Source organism: Haliotis cracherodii, unplaced genomic scaffold (genome assembly GCF_022045235.1).
Source record: "Haliotis cracherodii isolate W230 unplaced genomic scaffold, xgHalCrac1.p SCAF_8, whole genome shotgun sequence".
Classification (NCBI taxonomy): Eukaryota; Metazoa; Mollusca; class Gastropoda; order Lepetellida; family Haliotidae; genus Haliotis; species Haliotis cracherodii.
Window position 1 is genome coordinate 26,744,725 of NW_027266341.1, and position 21,858 is coordinate 26,766,582.

The 21,858-nt window shown below is 41.0% G+C and overlaps 1 protein-coding gene across 1 annotated transcript; it reads right to left on the bottom strand.

Annotated features, from left to right (window-relative positions):
- Positions 1–3,038: 3,038 nt before the first annotated feature.
- On the bottom strand, positions 3,039–21,607 carry LOC139449694 (E3 ubiquitin-protein ligase RBX1). The gene is made up of 6 exons (XM_071231197.1): positions 21,477–21,607; positions 17,662–17,689; positions 16,816–16,866; positions 15,194–15,264; positions 13,512–13,597; positions 3,039–3,184 (listed from the first exon to the last, which is right to left on the bottom strand). The coding sequence occupies exons 1-6, from the start codon at positions 21,570–21,572 to the stop codon at positions 3,172–3,174; spliced, it is 345 nt and encodes a 114-aa protein (XP_071087298.1). The 5' UTR covers positions 21,573–21,607; the 3' UTR covers positions 3,039–3,171.
- Between the last annotated feature and the right edge of the window lie 251 nt (positions 21,608–21,858).

Below are 21,858 nucleotides of genomic sequence, written 5' to 3' on the forward strand. Positions count from 1 at the left end.
TATTTGATTACATGCGTATACTTATCCTGCATTACTCCTTAAAACATCTACTGCTTCCTTTTGACAGAAACGAAGCTGAAGAGAAAAAGGAGGGAGGTTGGTCTGTGACGGGTGGACCCTTAGATGTAGCAATGCAGTGAGTGAGTGAGTTGGGTTTAACGCCGCTTTTAACAGTATTCCTGTTTTATCACGGCGTGTCAGCTTATAGTGGGAGGAAAGCCCGAAGTGATGCAGGTCTCAGACGTTTACCACTTCGGTGAAACACACGAGCACGGGTATGATGCTGACAAACCTAGAAACATAATCGGGGTGAACCGGGATTCGAACCCACAATCATAGGTTTCTGGCGTGTCCAAGGGACGCAACTCTGCACAGCGAATCGCCCCCGGAGCAATGCAGGATAAGTGTACAAAATATGTTAAGATTTTACTACTTTGTTCACTTATCCTACACTCCTATTTAATTCATCTGAGACCCGTGGATATCTGGGCTAGAATAGGTCTTCAGCAACCCATGCTTGCCGTGAAAGGAAAATATGCTTGTCGTAAGAGGCAACTAATGGAGTCCGCTGGTCAGGCCCGCTGACTTAGTCAATGCATGTCGTTATATCCCAGTTGCGTGGATCGATGCTCATGATGTCAATCACTGGATTGTCTGGTCCAGACTCGATTATATACAGACCGCCGTCATATCGCTGGAATATTGCCGAGTGCGGCGTTAAACAACAAATACAAACAATAATGCATCTGAATCGGACACTACGGCGGAGAGCATACCTTCAGATGTGGTCCTCAGTGACATAAACTCTCAAGTAGTTCACGGCAGTAATTGAGCGCATTACTTCCGCAAATCTGCAACTTCGACCAATCCTGTCCGCGGACGGTACGAAAGTATGAGGACATACCGGTAAAAAAACAGCAAGACAAATTAGCGTGCGCTAAAGTCAAGACACTGATTTACCAAGCCAACTGCTGTGTGACAGGCTCTGGACAAGAGGAGCTTTTTAATGGCGACGATGATTGGTGACCTACTGGGCCAAAATGATGAACCTTCTGTTAAGGAGACACCTTCTAAGACGTTCGACTCTACCCTCCACCAGCTAAGATGACTCCTGAGGCAAGGCGGTGGAGTAACGGATTCGCAAAGGCAGGCGTCTGATGTATTGCGTCAGGAACCGTTTGATCGGACGCAGGTGTAGGCGAGCTCTGCTCATCAACTGGGCTGACGTGAGCAAACCCAGGAGCACATGCCACTGACAAAGTGTGAGTGGTTGCTGGAGAGCAGACGACAGATGGCGCAACATCTTGAGACATCTGTCCCTGGGTACTGTGAGGAGATCCAATGAACTGGTTCGTTCACCATCCATCCCAGCTGATGTAGCAGGTGCCTGGTACAATACATTTGTAGGATCAGGGTCGCTGCCGAGTCAGGATAGTTCAACAGATAGTCGTCTATGTACGACTCGAAATGGATGTCCCTCGGGTGCAGATAGGCAGCTTCTGGCTTGGTGAGGCGGGTAAATAACAACGGGGCCACTGAAATACCAAATGAGGAACCGGTGGCGGGGATAGATTGGGTCATGCAAGTAAACACCCTGTAGGTCCAGGCTGATCCGGGAATCGTAGGCTAGGAAGATGAGAGAGTAGAGTGAGTGAGTGAGTTAGTTTAACGTCGCTTTTAACAGGTATGGTGCTGACAAACCTAGAAACATAATCGGGGCGAACCAGGATTCAAACCCTAAATCATAGGTTTCTGGCGTGTTCAAGGGACACAACTCTGCACAGCGAATCGCGGTGCCTTAGACAACTGTGCCATCCGTGCCCCCTGAGAAAGTAGAACCCTGGTGTCATAGCTGGGGTGTGCACAATCTCTATGGCTCTTTTCTAAAGCAGATTTTCAAAGTTGGCCAACAGAAATGGATGCTATTTCTTGGGGTAGAGCCAGTGTGGAGACGCCTTGGTCAACGGCTGGTCCGCAAACTGACTGAGGCGATATCGGTAGCCTAGTATGTTTACCACAACATGCATCCACCAAGCCTGACCACCCGATCCGTTAGTCGCCTCTTACGACAAGCATAGTCGCCTTTTATGGCAAGCATGGGTTGCTAAAGGCCTATTCTACCCTGGATTTTCATGGGTCTCTGCCAAAAACGACTCAGTCTCCCACCTACTGGGAATGACTGAGGGTGGGAGTTCCCAGTCATGGTCTTTGAGTTCATTGTCTACCACTCTTGTTCCTGCTCCTGCCCTGGGATTTGACATGGCGGGGCTGATAATTGCAGCGTAATCTACTGCATCCTCTTCCACAAAAGATTGGGCGGGGCGCCTGGGGCTGTAGTTGCCCGTCCTGGTGGTGCATGTGTAGAGTTCTGGGAGACATGTTCCAGGGCCTAAAGGGTGGTCTCATCTTGAGCAATGAGTGAAATATTTGACCCAATAAACATGATTTTCAAACTTGATGCATAGTCTAACCCTAGATTAACATGTTTAATGAGTGGTTGTTTAAATGGTATACTTCTTGTGTAAATTGTGTTTGTTTGTTGCATAACACTGCACTCAGCAATATTCCAGCTATATGATGGCAGTTGATTATCAAATCTGGACCAGGTAATCCAGTGATTGACTGGAGCATCACTCTCATGATGTGATGACATGCATCAACCACATTACAAAACTCCACACATGCTCCCGTTAGCTGCATCTTACGACAAAGATGGGTTGTTGAAGATCAATTCCAACCCAGTGAAAATCTGTATCTGAACAAGAGCCAACAGAGAACGTGGAGAATTCAGAAATTCCACACCTCATGTTGCAGTGGATTATATCAATAATATGACTCAACATGCTACACATTCTCATTTCTAAGAGCAGATCACTGTCCTTAACAATATGTTTTGTAAACCTGTTGCCCAAGAAAACACAATTCATTCCTAATATCATATCTTCATGTTACATTACCTTTTCATGGCGAGACACTAAACTTCCTCATTCCACAGCCATGATGTGACTTGTAACTATTAAAAACAACATAACTTCCCGTGTGACACAAACATTTATTCTTTGACAATTTGTAAACAAATACAACGGCTTAGTGATATTTTAACTGACATGTACCAATAGACAAAAACACAAAGGCAAAGGATGAGTCTTCACGTCATGACGTTGGATCTTCTTAATGACCATACCTGAAAAATATGCAACATTGAAATTAGATGTGAAGTGAGTTGAAATGGGTTTTAAGATTGCATTCAAGATTATTTCACTTATATGTTGTTTGTTTGTTGTTTAACGCCACTCTCAGCAATATTCCAGTTATATGGCGGCGGTCTGTAAATAATCAAGTCTGTACCAGACAATCCAGTGATTGATACCATGAGCATTGATCCACACAATTGCGTTTGTTTGGTTGTTTGTTGTTTAATGCCGCTCTCAGCAATATTCCAGCCATATGATGGCGGTCTGTTAATAATCGGGTCTAGACCAGACAAACCAGTGATTGATATCATGAGCATCGATCCACACAATTGTGATACGATGACATGCATCAACCAAGGCGGCAAACCTGACCACCCAATCCTGTTAGTCGCCTCTTACGCCAAGCAAAGTCGATTCTTATGGCAAGCATGGGTTGCTGAAGACCTACTCTAACCCAGATCTTCATGAGTCACTTGTATAATGTATTCAGCAACATACATGAAGATTTATAGTGCAAGCAGTTTAACCTGGATATCCCACTCAGACACATATACTGGGTCTAAGCCAACCAGTTCCAGCAATATTCCAGCTATATGACGGTGGTCTGTAAATAATCGAGTCTGGACTAGACAATCCAGAGATTGATATCATGAGCATCGATCCATGCAATTGGAATCGATGACATGCATCAACCAAGTCAGCGAGCCTGACCACCCAATCCCGTTAGTCGCCTTTTACGACAAGCATAGTCACCTTTTACGGTAATCATGGGTTGCTGAAAACCTATTCTACCCCGGAATCCTAAAGGTACTGCAGTCAAAAAGTGCATGTCCATTATGATTGTCCAGACCCCCATGACCCGCTCTGGTTCCGCCTATGTGACTGGGATACCATAACACACTTCACCGTCATCAAGTCAGCGAGTCTAACCACCTGATCCCAATAAGCCCCTCTTACAAGTATGGGTAGACCAACTCTAACCCGGATCTTCACGTGGGTACCTGCATATCAATATGTAATAGAGCAATATTTGACTAGGGTGTGAGCAGCTAGGTGCTTGTCTTTCATTGAGCATGATGACATACCTTTCGTAAACATTGTGAATAAAACAGCACATAGTACACCTTCTTCACGCACCGTCATAAGTGTAAGTCCTACATGACACCAATGACAAATAAATCTCTTTATTTATCAGCTTCCCCAAACTCAAAGAATTCCTGGTCTGCGATGTAGAATTGGTATGATTACATACGTCAATGCAAGCAATTTGCAATTGTCAAGATAAAGAAGAAAACGTCATCCATAAATAATAATCTCCTTGTTGGAGGGAAAGGAAAGTCCCATAAACAAGATGAACAGACCTTGATCAAACTTCAACTTGGCATTTTTATTGGCATAGTTCATAATCTTACTCTTAATCTAGTCACGACTTTCATTGAACAAGCTAAAGCATCAGGAAATATTTCCTTTGACCCACTTCTTGGAAGGTAAGCAGTGGTGCTCTACGCCATAGAAGAAACTTAACAGCTGTATCATGGTCATTTTTTTAGGTTGCGGTGTCATAGTTGGAGTGAGTGAGTGAGTATGGTTTTATGCCACTTTTAGCAATATTCCACCAATATTATGGCAGGGGACACCAGAAATGGGCTTCACACAGTGTATCCGTGTCAGGAATCGAACCCGGGGTCTTTGGCGTGATGAGTGAACGCTTTAACCACTAGGCTACCCTAGTCATAGTTAGACAAGAGTCATCAGAAAGATGACATATCCCCCCGGCAGCTGTCTGTAAAGTAACCACTAGTAAATGTGCAATTTATGTATTGAGTCAACAGTTTAATGTTCTTTAAGAAGCATACATTGTTTACCCACAAAAGATCCACCATGGTCGCATCCATATGAATGCCAAGTTTCGATCAAATACACTGAATGGTTTTCGAATTCTGCCCCGGAAACGAACCCCATTCCCAATTGAGTCTATGTCAAACTTCATCCCATAAAAATTTTAAAAAATAAAAATTCAAAAAATCCCAAAATATCAAAAGGCACCACTTCAGTATGTGCCTGATACCTTTGCCAAGTTTCGATCAAATACACTGAATAGTTTTCGAATTCTGCCACGGAAAAGGAAATGATTACGGATGGACAGACGGACGGATGGACAGACTGGCTGATCGCTATATCCCCCCGCATTATATGCCGGAGGGATAAAAATGATACCAACCAATTATCCATACCAAGGGTAATTAAATTCTTATCATTTCTTCATTATGATCATCATTCAGGAAGCTAAGAACAGTGAGTGAGAGCGGTTTTACGCCGCTTTTAGCAATATTCCAGCAATATCACGGCGGGGGACGACAGAAATGGGCTTCACTCATTGTACCCAGGTGGGGAATCGAACCTAGGTCTTCGGCATGACGAGCGAACGCTTTAACCACTAGGCTACCCGATCGCCCTTAATTTCAGAGAAGAAGAAGAAGGCAAATTTCATATTTTTAAAAACATAAGCAAACAAAGGAAAGAATAGTTATCCCATCAATTAGGTAAAGTATCATATACTATGCTGACATGCAAATGGCCCCACCCTCTTACTAACTTCCATTTGATGGAACATGCTCTGCAAACATTAACAACAGCCATGTAAACACAGATTAATCTCATGCCCTATGTTCAAACAATTTCAGCTTAGGCGTCAGTCTAGATCTCTGCAGTGTGACATTAGCACCAACCTGCTCTGTGGCCTTTTACACAGACTAGCTATTACCCAGTCTGCCACTTGTCTGGGCTATATCCACATTTCTTCCTGGTTCATAAGGTTTAACTAAGGAAACTATTTTCTTCTGAGCCATATATGTTCTGGGAAACAACCAAAAGTTGTACCCATGTCGGGAATCGAACCCGGGTGTTCATAATTATACACAATTGTTCCAACTCGTGAAGCTAACAATAAGTCTTCCACATCTAAAAGATGAAACATTGACGCATCAGTGACAAATATGACTAAAGTACTCACGGAAATGAAAAAAAACTTTTTTCGACCTCAGATCTTAAATAAATGCAGTTAATATACAAAATATGTAAATATTCAAACAACTAAATTAGTACAAATTGGGCCGTGGCACAAATACAGCGTATCAAATGTTTTTATGCCTTTTTACACGTAAAAGTGTGTAAAAATGTGAATAAAACAGACTATTGTGAAACAGGGCATAACCAGGTGTAAGTAGATCAAGGTGACTTATGACACCTTGACGACAGGTGAGAACAGGTGCATAATGCCTATAGTCTGTTTCTGCTATGTCAATTTGGACTTAGTTTTATTTTTGAATGTTGAAAGTGACGACAAATTACCTCCTGTAAAGTACATTTTGTATTGTTCACTGAGATCAAAATAGCAAATCCAGACTAGTACTTTTCGAGTTGTTTTGTTATTTCGTATTTACAGCTACGTAACACTTTGTGTCGATTTTTAAATTGAGAAAAACAGGTTTTTTTCATTTCCGTGAGTACTTCAGTACCACATGTTCCAGTGTCTTTTTTTTCAGGTGAACAGTGACTTGCCTTTGCATGTGTTTGTGAAGTGTGCCACCGGTGGAGCAGGATACACTCACCTTTTCACAAACACCTGGTATCATCCCTATTTGATAGAGATTCATAAACGCATGCTCATTTTATAGTCGGAATCGTATAATCGACTTTTAGAAGAGATTTCTATTGAATGTGGGAAGGGTTTCGTTGCTTTTACTTATGTATGGTCTATTTCTACCTGCAGGAACATCCACGTGTGGAATGAGGTGTACGAGAGACGCCCGGATCTGAACACAGACTCCATAAAGTATGACGACTAGCATGTCATTGACGCAAAACCCAAAGAACGTAGCGATAGTAAGGTTTACCACGTTTGTGCTTTAAGACCTTAAGTAAGAGTGGTTTTACGCCACTTTTAGCAATATTCCAGCAATATCATAGCGTGGGCTTCATACATTGTACCCATGTCGGGAATCAATCCCGGGTTTTCGGCATGACGAGCGAACGCTTTAACCACTAGGCTACCCAACCACCCCTACTTCAACAACAATCATTAGAACAACATTTGTCATCATGATTAAGCCAGGAGTGTTTGCAGTCAATTTGTTTTCTTATCAACTTGCTCAAACTACATAATACATCTTCCCAATAAAATTTCAATGGATTAAGCATATTTCTGGATATTCTGGAAACATAACAGCCAAACAAGGATTCAAACACACAATCCTAGGTTTCTGGAGTGCCAAGTGACAACAACCCTGCATAGCGAATGGCAGCGCCTTAGATGACTGATCAGTATGTCCCCAAAAAGCTTTTAAAAATGTTTACTGACGTATAAAATTAAGAATAATGAGAACCACTGAACGAGTCACATGAGCTAAAGATAAGATTGTGGTAACTACAAGACCCCTTATCACACAGTTTACCACGTTATTAATCAAATAAAGCCACTGTTGTTCTATACATGAAAACCTGACTCCATCATCTTCCTGGTTGCAGTGTGGGAGACCAAAAGCTTTGATTGGCTGCATGAAATGATTGCTTCTTTTGACAAATTTCTCCATCTTAATCACAACAAGGAACTGCCACAATAGAGTCTTTGTGAGCAGCAGAAAAACAGCTCCCATTGCTAATGATCAGCCCTGCCATCAGTCTTGCTTGCAACTACAGGCAACTACTACGTTTATAATGATCTGACGGATATAAAGAACTTATTTTTTAGTCCCAGCCGTTTGCTGTATATATGCTGTATATATGCTGTATATATGCTGTATATATATATAGATATGCTTATAATGACCTACGATTATAACGAAATAAAATTAGTGGTCCCTTTGAGTTCATTATTACTGGAGTTAACTGTACATATGCACACTATTAATGTCATTCCAAACTATATTGTACAGATTTCAGATCATAAATGTTTAAACTTTTTCTGCTAATCAGAGAGACACAGGTACAAAACATCATCTGAATTTTTCAGTTGAGCCAAATTACAAAGAACTGATTGTGAAAATACAAAGATGGAATGATGATGACATATACACAAATAAATTTCCAACAAATTTGATTTATGAATCTGAATATAAAACCATTTGTTTGATTAACTATAAAATACAACTGAAGTGAACATTTCAACTGTTACTAATACGTACCTATCAAAATGAGTGAATTGGATGAAGGACCACTTTAATTGTGAAGCGAGGTGAGGTGAAATGGTGTTTAATGTCGCAGCCAAAATTATTGCATTTATCATATATATAGCGAAGTGCATACAGTATACTGACTCCGAGCCGACCAGACCTTGTTTTAGCCCCTTAATGCCAAGTGCCAGACAGGGTAACAACAAGTACCATCTTTTAACTGTATTTCAGTCATATCTGGCACATCAGCTTGAGAAGAAAGTTCAAAGTGATGCAGAGATGTTACATCTACCACTGTAAAAATAAACACCGGTATGGTGTTGACAAAGACCATGAGCAGGGCAAATCTTGGAATCAAACCCACAATGACAGTTTTCAGCATCCCTAAGGGACACAACTCTGCACAGTAAATTGGAGCACCTGTAGGTTCTACTACACCAAATCAGAACCAGTTGGGACAGTGCGGTTTTCGTAGGTTGGTTTTGGTAGGGAGCCTTCAGTGCCGATCGAGAGATATCTGCAGGCTGTGACTGGAGGATATTGTGTAAGATTTTATGTCTTTTAAATGTACATCAATCCAGTTATTAAAACTCACCATGTTCTAACATGATGATGTATGCTGAATGTGACCACAGATATTTTCATGTTGGTGACATTTGGTGCGGAACTGGGGGTGGAGTGTTTAGCTTCCTGTACTCGGAAAAGGAGCTGGCTAAGCTAGTCATTTTTTTGTTTTTAACTGTGCACACACGTACAGGTAATAGCTGTTGAATGCTTAGTTATATTTTTTACAAATATAAGGTTACTATAGCAGTCTATGGGAAAACATTTGGTTGTGTGTAACCTGTACCCCAAGCTGTTTACTAATGACATCCTAATATATTATGAGTGCTTCAGTCAATACTAAACTGTACAATACAATACAAATTCCCTATTTCTCTATACTATCAGTCAAGTGTTTCATTGTAGATGTGACTATTATAACCCGCATCTAATGACTTCAAATGGATTTGATTAAAAAGGGTAGAGAGGTGATTTCCATGAAGAAGCTTGTTATGTTTTTTGTAGCAATATTTCAGCTACATGACAGCAACCAGTAAATAATCGAGTCTGGACTAGGCAATCCAGTGATTGATATAGTGAGCAACATTCCTCACCATCAGACTACGAGAACACGCTGCACATAGTTACACTATAAGTCGCTAATATTTACATTCTTTCCCATTAAGCACGCACTCCTGATAACTTATATAACCTTTAGTAAAGATAAAGCTTCAGTAAACTTCAGGGTATGCTTGATCAGATTATCTGATGCATGTATCTAAACACTTTGCTAGGGCTCTAGGTAAAACAATTCCATATCAGATATTTTGTATCCAACTCTTGAGACCAACTCGGTGAGGGTCAGATAATAGGTGGTCGGGTACAGTCTACCCTGTAGTAAATTTGTTAGTGCAAACAAATATTGTTTGAATTAACAGACTTTATAGATGATAAGCAGTTTTCAGTTTCCAACCAAGGAATCGATAATGAAATATGTGGTCTACCTGTTTCAGTATGTGGTCTTATTAAAATGAATTTCGCAAGTTTAAGGGAAATAATGATCCCAGTAATAAATGAATGTTTCCCGATAGAAATAGGAAAATTTTGTGGACATGATAGAGTTGAGTAAATCGTCATTTAACATATTTCTTTTTATGTTTTACTCCTTCGCATTAAGGATTAATTGAAAAAAGATTTTGTCTTCATTCATAGTCTGTGATCAGACATTAATCAATCACTGAAAGCTTTCAAACCAAGATCAATCTTGAAGTATGTGTCAATTTTCTAAGTACTGACAAAGCAAGGATCGTAATTTGGGCAAATGTGTTATTCAAAGTCCATTACTATGTGGAGCACAGGTGGCCCAGTCGTCTAAGGCGCCTGGATTCGCTGTGCAGTGGTGCGTCCCTTTGGCACGCCAGAAACCTACGATCGTGGATTCGAATCCCAGTTCGCCCTGATTATGTTTCTAGGTTTGTCAGCACCATACCCGTGCTCGTGGGTTTCACCGAAATGGTAAATGTCTGAGACCTGCATCACTTCGGGCTTTCCTCCCACATTAAGCTGACATGCTGTGATATAACTGGAATACTGTTAAAAGCGGCGCTAAACCAAACTCACTCACTCACCATTACTATGTTACTGTAGCACAGTTAAGGAACATTGCTCTGTACAACAAGTTGCAGACCATTTTAGACACTGACCATGCTGACCAAAATAAATATTACTCCAATTCCAATATCCTGAATATCGACCAGCTGCAAATAGACAATTTTGTTTGACACTAAATTTCTATACAATATGTTCTGGATGTGAAACAGACTGCCAAACAAGAAAGAACACCAGATATGGTGGGGTTAATTTAAACATATTCCGACTAATTCATCCTGACATGCTGACAGTCAAACATCATGAACATCAGAAAAGGGCTTCTGGACCCACTTGCACAAAGTGATCTTAGAGCTACGACTATTGTAAGCCTATGTTAAAGTATGGGAGTTAAGATCATCTTAGCGTTAAGATTGCTTTGTGCAAGTGGACCCTGGTGTCCAGGGCCCACTTGCACAAAGCGATCTTAGCACTATGACTATTGTAAGCCTTTGTTAAAATATGGGAGTTACGATCATCTTAGCGCTAAGATCGCTTTGTGCAAGTGGGCCCAGGTGGGAAATCGAACTCAGGCCTTCTGCTTGAAGCGAATGTTATAACAAAAGGGCTACCCCAATGCCTCCTGCCCCAATGTGAGCGGCATGGTTTCATATTATCTCAGGACAGAGTGAGTGAGTGAGTTGGGATTAACGCTACCTTTAACAGTATTCCAGTTATATCACGGCGTGTCAGCTTAATGCGGGAGGAAAGCCCAAAGTGATGCAGGTCTCAGACGTTTACCATTTTGGTGAAACCCACGAGCACGGGTATGGTGCTGACATACATAGAAACATAATCGGGGCGCACCAGGATTCGAACCCACAATCATAGGTTTCTGGCGTGCCTAAGGGACGCAACTCTGCACAGTGAATCACGGCATCTTAGACGACTGGGCCACCCGTGCCCCTTCTCAGGGCAGAAGGAGAGTGATTAGCACACAAGGTACACCTTAATATTACTACAGTAACTCGCCAATGTGTGATATCACAGCATTTTAGTGAGTCAATACAGTTAATGTTCATATTATGCCATTTTGCATAATTGGAGAAGAGTCGTGCACATGTGCACAGTAGTGATACTGACGTCAGACGTAATACAGATTTTTACCAAAAAAATGTAACATACATTTATATAGTGCACTTATACAGACATCTCTGCTCAAATGTGGTTATTTGTTCCCTGATCAGTGGATCCATATGCATCCCAGTTAACAACCTTGTCAGTAGCATGGGTATGATGTCAGTACCTGGTCCCTGCTCGCCCAGGCCTTTAGACTGCTCGCCCACTCTGCCCACATCAAGGCTACCACGCAGTCACATGTAGCTCCTGCTCTACTTCTGCATCCCCCCAACTGCATCCCCCCCAACTGAATCCCACCAACTGCATCCCCCCCAACTGAATCCCACCAACTGCATCCCCCCCAACTGCATCCCCCCCAACTGCATCCCACCATCTGCATCCCCCCAACTGCATCACACCAACTGCATCCCTCCAACTGCATCCCCCCAACTGCATCCCCCCAACTGCATCCCCCCAACTGCATCCCCCCCAACTGCATCCCCCCAACTGCATCCCCCCCAACTGCATCCCACCATCTGCATCCCCCCAACTGCATCACACCAACTGCATCCCTCCAACTACATCCCACCAACTGCATCCCCCCCAACTACATCCCACCAACTGCATCCCCCCCCAACTGCATCCCCCCAACTATATCCCACCAACTGCATCCCCCCCAACTACATCCCACCAACTGAATCCCCCCCAACTGCATCCCCACCAACTGCATCCCCACCAACTGCATCCCACCAACTGCATCCCACCAACTGCATTCCCCCTCTTACAGCAAGTGTTACACCTACGATTTGACCTGGACTCTCATACAGACTAAACACTCCCGTGTTCGCCAGTAGAACAATATCTTGCTACAGTGAGTGAGTATTGTTTTACGCTGCTTTTAGCAATATTCCAGCAATATCTAGGCGGGGGACACCAGAAATGGGCTTCACACATTGTACCCATGTCGGGAATTGAACCTGGGTCTTCGACGTGACGAGTCAATGCTTTAACCACTAGGCTACTAGTACTACTCAACTGCCCCTAACTTGCTACAGGAACAATGCAACACTGTATCTCAGGATCAGTCAACCCACATGAGGCTTTTCACAGAGAGGGACCTGTCTAGACACAAGTGTCATGTTGGGCTGGGACGGGTAACTCGGGTACTCCGGTCAGGTGGGTACTGAATAGGACCCGGGTACCCACAGGACAACCCGGACCCGTGGTTAGTCACCTGATATACTGTTGAATGACCTTAAAATAAAACTCTATGGTTACACTACAAGTATAGCTAATGTTCACATTTCTTTTGGACTATGCAAGCATTCGTTCTTACTTTTATATGTTCGAGTATGGATAATGCATCTATCATCTTCATTGTATTCATGATCCAATCGTTTGATACATGCATCTACATAGCTTTTCCACTGATGCTGTAAAACAATTTTCATCCGGACATTTTGTACCCAAATCTTGAGACCTACAGTGGGTACCCGAGTAGGGTCAGGTCATAGGGTGTCGGGTACCTGGGTAGAAAATTTGGACTCGTCCCAGCCCTAGTGTCATGCCCTACACATGATAAACACAAGCAAATACTGCTGAAAAAGAGCGAGTGACTGAGTGAGTATGGTTTTACGCCGCTTCTAGCAATATTCCAGCAATATCACGGTGGGGAACATCAGAAATGGGCTTCACACATTGTACCCATCGAGTGAGTGAGTGAGTGAGTTTGGTTTTACGCCGCTTTTGGCAATATTCCAGCAATATCACGGTGCGGGACATCAGAAATGGGCTTCACACATTGTACCCATCGAACCCGGGTCTTCGTCATGACGAGCAAACGCTAGGCTACCCAACCGCCCACTGCTGAAAAAGAGAAATGTTAGAGTATACATACTTCTGAAACTCCCACTCCCGGTTGTCCAGGGGGCACACCTGCCTCGTCTTCAGCCACCGAGTGATGCAGTGGAAGTGGAAAGCATGCTGGGTAACAAAACAAGGAAAATAATTCACGACTTGCTAACTACATTTCAGTGTCAGGCATTCAGAGACAAAAAACTAAAAAAACTTGTGAGGAATTCTGTGATTGCTGGGATAATTTTAGAATTCCATCTTGTCATTGAAATTACAAATCAATGTGTAATATGTGCTAAGTCACATGGTCAACAGAACATCTGTTACTTGGGGTGATGGGTGAGTTCTGAGCCTCATGAGAAAGACTTGACCTAAACAATGACAAAGACATTAAAATTATGCATTTATCAAAATAATCCCCTCCCACATTGATACACCTTTGCCAACAAAGTTGGAAGGATTTTATCCCAGTTTCGTAGCAGTCCTTATGTGGAGTGTCCAAACAGTTCTCCACAGCTGCCATGGCTTCATTGTTGGGAGTCAAAATGGGTTCGGGCTTGAGCTTTCTTCATGTTTGGGAACATGACTCTGATGGAGCCAGATCAGAATGAGGTGAGTGCTGAAGGAGTTGAAAGCCACACTTGTGGATTTTAGCGATGGCAAAGACAGACTTGCATTGGTGCATTGTCCTGCTGGAAGAGCATACCTACAGAACGGGGGGGGGGGACATATCCTTTCCAGGTGATGGCACCGTCTTTGCCTTCTTTGGTGGATGTCAATTGTCCACTGTATTGACAGTTGTTTGGATTGAAGTGCCTACCTACTCAGTGTGTACACACACTGAGATACCATGCAGCAGTTTAACATGAGTATCACACTCAGACACAGTATACTTATACTGACTCTGAGCCGACCTGTCCTTGTTTTAGCCACTTAATACTGAGCGCCAGACAGGGTAACAACAAGTACATATTCTAATATCTTTCCGGTGTCGGGGCAGACGATCTACTACTAGACCACAGCGGTGGTCCTTTTAATTAAGCTTAACAGTGCAAAGTGTACATTTTCTGTGTTTTTCTTGGCCATCATATTGTACACAATACTGGCTAAATAATGATGAAAGTAAAATATATAACTATTTAAGCAATATAACTGCAAGTACTTGATCACTACATTTCCTCCAGTAAGACCACTTCCAAAGGTCACAGACCCCTGCTTATTTTATGGACTTGTCACAGCAAAGATTTCACTATTAATTCCTTCTACTTGAGGCTCAGAACTTATCAATCAACCCTTTTAATTGCAAAATTGTGTTTTTACATACAGACATTATGACATGCCCAAGGTATTTGACAAGACACTGCAAGAGTATATGATTTTGTCCTGAATCTTCGAGGGCTGAATCAGACATGTCAAGGATTGCAACCATTCAAACCTCATTTGAGTCAGCTGTTTGTTTGTTGTATAACACAATATACATATATCAGCAATATTCCAGCCATGTGATTGTAGCCTGTTTTTATAGGCTGTTAATAATCAATTATGGACAAGACGAACCAGTGACTGATATGAACATCTGTCACACATTGTCATAGTGTGATGACACATATTCATCCAAGTCACCGAACCATTCAATCGCCTCTTGCGACAGGCACAGGTTGTTGGGGACCAAGTCCAACCTGGCATCCCCACAGATGCTTACAACAAGCACAGACTCATACTTACATTACAGACACCCCAGGCTACAGTGCACTCCTCACTAGTAGCAGAGGCTTGGTTGGCCTGGCACTCAATACCTGAAACACGAAGACAGTCTTACAGCATGTATAGTAGATGATGATGATGATGTTTGTTGTTTAACGCCGCACTCAGCAATATTCAAGCCATATGACAGCGGTCTGTAAATAATCGAGTCTGGACCAGACAATCCAGTGATTGACATCATAAGCACCAATCAACGCAATTGGGATACGATGACATGCATCGACCAAGTCAGCGAGTCTGACCACCCGATCCTGTTAGTCACCTCTACGCCTTTTACGACAAGCATGGGTTGCTGAAGACCTATTCTACCCCGGATCTTCGCGGGTCGTATGTATAGTAGACAGTCTTATAGTATTATAGTGTCCTTCCAATCTAGAACAAGTGGATCCCGAGTGAACATTGTCATATTTACAGAAGGCCACAGGCCCATAGTACATGAGATATTTACAATGTATTCACAATGTATGTATTTACAGACAATGCAGGGGCACAGGTGGCCCAGTTGTCTAAGGCGCCGCGATTTACTGTGCAGAGTTGCCTCCCTTGGGCACAACAGAAACCTATGATTGTGGGTTTGAATCCTGGTTCGCCCCGATTATGTTTCTAGGTTTGTTTCACCGAAGTGGGAAACGTCTGAGACCTGCATCACTTCGGGCTTTCCTCCCACATTAAGCTGACACGCCGCGATAAAACTGGAATACTGTTAAAAGCGGCGTTAACCCCAACTCACTCACTCACTAGACAATGCAGGGTATATGAATAAACTAATATGATAAGTAATGTACAATCTACGAGTCAACATCAAAATCATTTATCATGTTTATAGAGAGCCGCACAGAGATACAATTACCACAGCTTTATCACATGTATCAATAAGTATGAATCAACAGCGTTAGAAATTGGCACTAGTCCTGTAGTCCTTACCAAACTGCCCAATAGTTAAGGCATCCTAAGGACTAGTAGAAATTTGCCATTTTTAAGGGTTTTTCTATATGTTTGTCATTATAATGACTAGTGGACTAAAAATGTTAGTTTCTACCGCTGATCAATATGGTGAATGAATACAGTAAGACTCCGGGTAAACATCATTCAATCACTCGGGCGGGTGATCTGCAATTCCTCACACTTTGTAGGTTATGCTCTATTTTTTTTAATCAAACAACTATCACATGTGTTTTGCCATAAACATCATATTCCTGAATTGTCAAACATGGGAGGTAACATAGATCCACTCGGGATTCTACACCTGATTTGGTTGGTTGGTTTGTTGTTAACGCCGCACTCCGCAATATTCCAGCTATATGACGGCAGTCTGTAAATAATCGAGTCTGGACCAGACAATCCAGTGATTGATATCATGAGCATCAATCCACGCTTTGGGGATCGATTACATGCATCAACCAAGTCAGCGAGCCTGACCACCCGATCCCGTTAGTCGCCTTTTACGATAAGCATAGTCACCTTTTACGGCAAGCATGGGTTGCTGAAGACCTATTCTACCCCGGAATCTTCACGGGTCTCTACACCTGAAGAAATATCATCTTCCTACTCATGTTGATGATAAAGCATCAGTTTCCACTTACACAGATCCATGATGTGATTTCTGCAGATAGCACAGTTGTCTACGACAATATCTGCAAGAACAGGAAGAAAACATGTCAGGTTTACTGTATAAAACAGTAGGAGTCACTGGATCGTGACCATCACACATTTGAACTTTCCAGGTGCAGTATGTAAAATGGACAGATTATTTTCTCTGATATGAATATTATCAGCACTGCAAAAACAGACAAATACCATGTTCACTGATGCTATTTGTACTTTGCAAGCGTTAATGACTTTTGGAAAGCTGAGAATTTCATCAGTTCATCTATTCAGACCAACATGATAAATGTTGTCAAATGTTGAACAGTGTACCTGGAAATCAAATCCAAAACAAGCATATTGCAAAAGTTATTGATAAATTTCGCCAGCATTTTTTGGCTAGTTCTCAATGTACAAAAGCAGCTGTAAAAAACAAATGATGTATGTTATCTGGTTCCACAATTATGGGACCTACGTTAAGAATTCCTGTCATATTTTAAAGCAATTGGGTTCAACAAAAATTCCAATTTAATCCTCATCTGCAGTCAAACAAATTTTACCACACACTTGCTACACACAAACTGCTAACATTTGTATTACAAACCAGTTTAACATTATTAAACTGTTTCGAAAGTTTGATGTAAAGGGATTGGTTTTTGAATAATGTATAATTGATGAAATGCTACACATTGTATTTCATTTGAAATGAGAATAAAGACTTAAAAAAAAATAAAAAAATATTTATTAAACTGACCATTGCTGAAAGCTGCTTCAACATGTTCTATATCTTAAAAAATATACCATGTATACATTTGTTATTTAATCGTGTTCCTTCACAAACTTACCCCAAGCCCACAGTGCCACAGCATTCCACTGCAAATGAAAAACAAGATTGATTATAAATAATCACCAGCCTAACATAATCATAATAACCATAATAACCATGATTATAATCATATTAACAAAGATATGCTTTCCTCAACAGAGAGTAGTGAAATATACAATGATACATGATGATACATGATGATCAGGATAGGCATGCTAGAGTGAGTGTGCGAGTGAGTTGGGTTTAAAGCTGTTGTGTTTAACAGTATTCCAGTTATATCACAGCATGTCAGATTAATGTGGGAGGAAAGCGCAAAGTGAAACAGGCCTTAAGAACCTACGAGGACAGGTTTTGTGCTGACAAATCTAGAAACAAAATCTGGGACAAATTGGGATCCGAACCCACAATCCTAAGTTTCTGGCGTGCTCAAAGGATGCAACTCTGCACAGCAAATTGCAGCACCTTAGCATACCACCCATGCCCTGGGCATGCTAAAAGACAAGTACACATATATACAAAGATATATTTGCAACCATTTTTTCTTTCTAATTGCTATGGTTTTCTAGCACAAGTCCATTATAGGGGTAAAAAAAGTTACCAAATAATTAAATGATGTAAAATATAGTCTGGAGCAGACAATATGACAAGCAGGGGATGCAATGAGTAACCTTTTATCTCAAATTTAAGTGAAACAGTAGAAATTTTGCAAAGGTATAACTTTTCGACAAATACATAAAAAAAGATGATGAATAAAGGACATTCTTCACATGCTTTTTCATGTAATGAAGAGAATTTCAAATAATCTGCATCCTGGAAGCATACAAATTAAAAACAGATCCCCAAAGAGTACAAAGTGCTTCCATTTTGATGCAAAATTTTTACTTGGATAAAATTTGTAAGCATGTTTAGGAATGAATGCACTATTTCATAATTTGGTACCAATTAAAATTAATTTCCGTATATTACCATTTCAAAAATACCATACACACTCGAGAACTTGACAATGTTCTCGTGTTAGCATGGGTAGCACTTGATTCGTTTCACTTAGGGAACTCCATATCTACTTCTAACTAAAGTCCTCCGAGCATGCACAAAAATCTATATCTAATTTTCAAACAAACATTATTAAAGATGAATACATGATTGTTGGACCATTAGCATGATTTGTTTACTAATAGTTGTGTGGCCAAGATGTTTTTATCAAAATGTTGTAATGATACATAGAGGTTATCATTCTTGTGTGCTTTTGGATGGTAAATACATGTATCCTGATAGGAATAAACATTGTATTTAGCGATTTTGTTAATTTTAAATTCTGTCATTGAAAACCCTATTTTCATCTCTCACAAACGGCATCCAAACATTGCAGGTTTTCCAGGGATGTGCGCATTAATATATATCATGTCAGAAGGATAGTGATTAGTCTGTCAAACAGTGACAACAGTTAATATAGTTCCAACTGACAGTGGCTTAACTACATAGGCAAAATAGCAACTGAATATACATAGGTTTTTTTCTGCTTTCCTTCAGTCCGTCTGCCAGAGCAATTGCCCTTATCAAAGAACTACTCTATTCTATGAGACATGTTTGTTTAGAGGGAGTGAGTTGAGTTTAACACCGCTTTTAACAGTATAACAGTTATATCACAGCGTGTCAACTTAATGTGGGAGGAAAGCCCGAAGTGATGCAGGTCTCAGACGTTTACCACTTCGGTGAAACCCACGAGCACGGGTATGGTGCCGACAAACCTAGAAACATAATCGGGGCGAACCGGGATTCAAACCCACAATCATAGGTTTCTGGCGTACCCAAGGGATGCAACTCTGCACAGCGAATACCGGCGCCTTAGACGACTGGGCCACCTGTGCCCCGTTTGTTTAAGAGCCTGTCTGACCTATCATAATGTTATGAAATGTCGTCAGATGTCGACATATTGACAAAATGAAAAGAAAGTAACAATTTGGACACGTTTCTGCCAAATCCAACTGTTTTAAATTGGACAACAGACCCCAAGCCACAGAGGTCTACTAGCACAGATATGGAAACTCATCCTTCTTGAGTCCTTGCTTTATTGTTTCATCATGTTCATAGTTTGTTATTCCAAACTTGCCAAAACCTGTAAAATGCCTCATTAATGTCTCTGTTCATCTTCCCGAGGCAAGAGAGTTAACTGACTACAAAAGTCCAGTTTCCACCCTTGCCGAACTAGGCTGGCATTATGGAGTCACAATTTGGCTGGACTAACGAGTCTATGCATAGTCTAATCAAAATCGCGCACTGAAATCAAAATCCGGTTCGTAAACCGTGGTGCAGATTTCAGTCGATTGCAGGATTTGCAAAGCATGTGAACCACCAACCAGTTGTCAGCAGGTATTTTCCAAGTCTTTTCATGTTTTTAATCAAGGTGCTAGCGTGATTTGATGCATTTCGCGATGTAAGACCCGTTTTATCACAATATAGATTTTGATTATCGATCAGATTGTCCTGACAGGGTGCCACCATTTTGTGTGAAGCAAATGCAAGTTATACGAGTGGTGGAATCTGAATGGTCCATAGGAGAGTCTTAGAAGGGACATAGCTGGTAATAGCCACTGGTGGCGCTACGATTGAGCCCAGTAATTCCATCCTAGTTCGGCAAGGGTGGAAAATGGACTTTTAAAGTCAGTTAACTCTCTTGCCTCGGGAAGATGGTCTCTGTTAAACTACTACATGTATTTTGATAATGATAACAATTATCCCAGTGAACACCGAAAGTAGTATATTTACATATTTATTAGTCTTACAGATAAATATACCCATTAGGATGGTACACTTTAGTATTGTGGTAGTTAATTTATAATGGATCGTAATGGCGCTTACTAACCCATTAAATATGTCATACACATATTGTTTCTTGTTCTTTGTTCAACATTTATGACACATCAATTAGGATTGATCGATGATGATTTTCTTTACCTGAGTTTGGTAAACAAAGTACCTGTCATTTGTGACTCAAAGGCAGGCAACTCTATAATGATAATATTGCTGTACAGATATTTTGTGTAGTGAACAGTGATATGTGTCGATTATGTGGTTTACATCTCTTCTAGTTTTCGATTATGCATACTCAGTATGCATATGACCTAAGCTGGGTCAAGGGACTTTGTCTCAATTTGGAATGGAGGTAGGGGTAATTCCACTTTAATAACATTCCAGAAGCTATCTTCAGGGATGAGAATGGATATTTTCCTTTTCAGCTGAAACATCTTTGCAATGGAGCATGGTCCATAATTTAGGGGTGTTTATGAGGGAAGCCATAAGATTTTTCAAAAATTGTGGTCTCTAAAATTTCCTGATCAGCAGAAGATCCTCATCATGTATCATAAAAAAAACGAGGGCAAAACAAGTCATGTATTCGATCAAGCGATGAAATATCATTCATAGATTTGCATAAGTAAACAGTTGACAGTGTGCGTGGATTGCGAGATTTTCCGATACCACGATAATATAGAGCCAACGATAACATCGAGTCATGATATATATGATAGGCTACTGAATTTTGTCTTTGATGGTTTGCTTTTAGTCATTTATGGTGTGGGAATAAGGTACAAAACTGTAACAACGAACAGAAGCGGTAAATCTGTGTATATTTCTCTTAAGATTGTTACAACTTGTCATGATATAATTATTTAGGGTTATAACATTTCTTTTGGCGACTGGAAATAATTTTGATGAACAAGATCTAATTTTGGATTTCCTGTGGTGTTTCATATCCGTTTTTGTATATTTCTTCTAAACTTACAGGTGTGATTAGAATATCACAGAGATCACAAGATTGAATCTTCCTTATTATACCTTCTTCACTTCAAATCTTTTTTTACTTCCTTTATCTCCAGGAGCTGCGGGTGCTCCGTTGTCCATATCTTCTTCAATATCCATTGCTGCAGCCATAATTTTCCGAAACCTTACAGCGCCCCCTATACAACTTCCGCTTGGTATGGTTAAAAAAAAGAGACTGTTTAGCGAAACGAAAAACTAATTAAGTACTGTTTTTCATTCAGTATATATTATATATAGATGGATATAAATATGCGATATGATATTAAATCATTGTCTAAATATAGGTACGTAAGGAATAAAAACAACCACAAGAGATTTGTTATCTCTGAACCTTATGCATTTCTACACTTAAAAGTATATTCGAATAACGCTTTTAATAAAGGAGTGCAATTGCTTT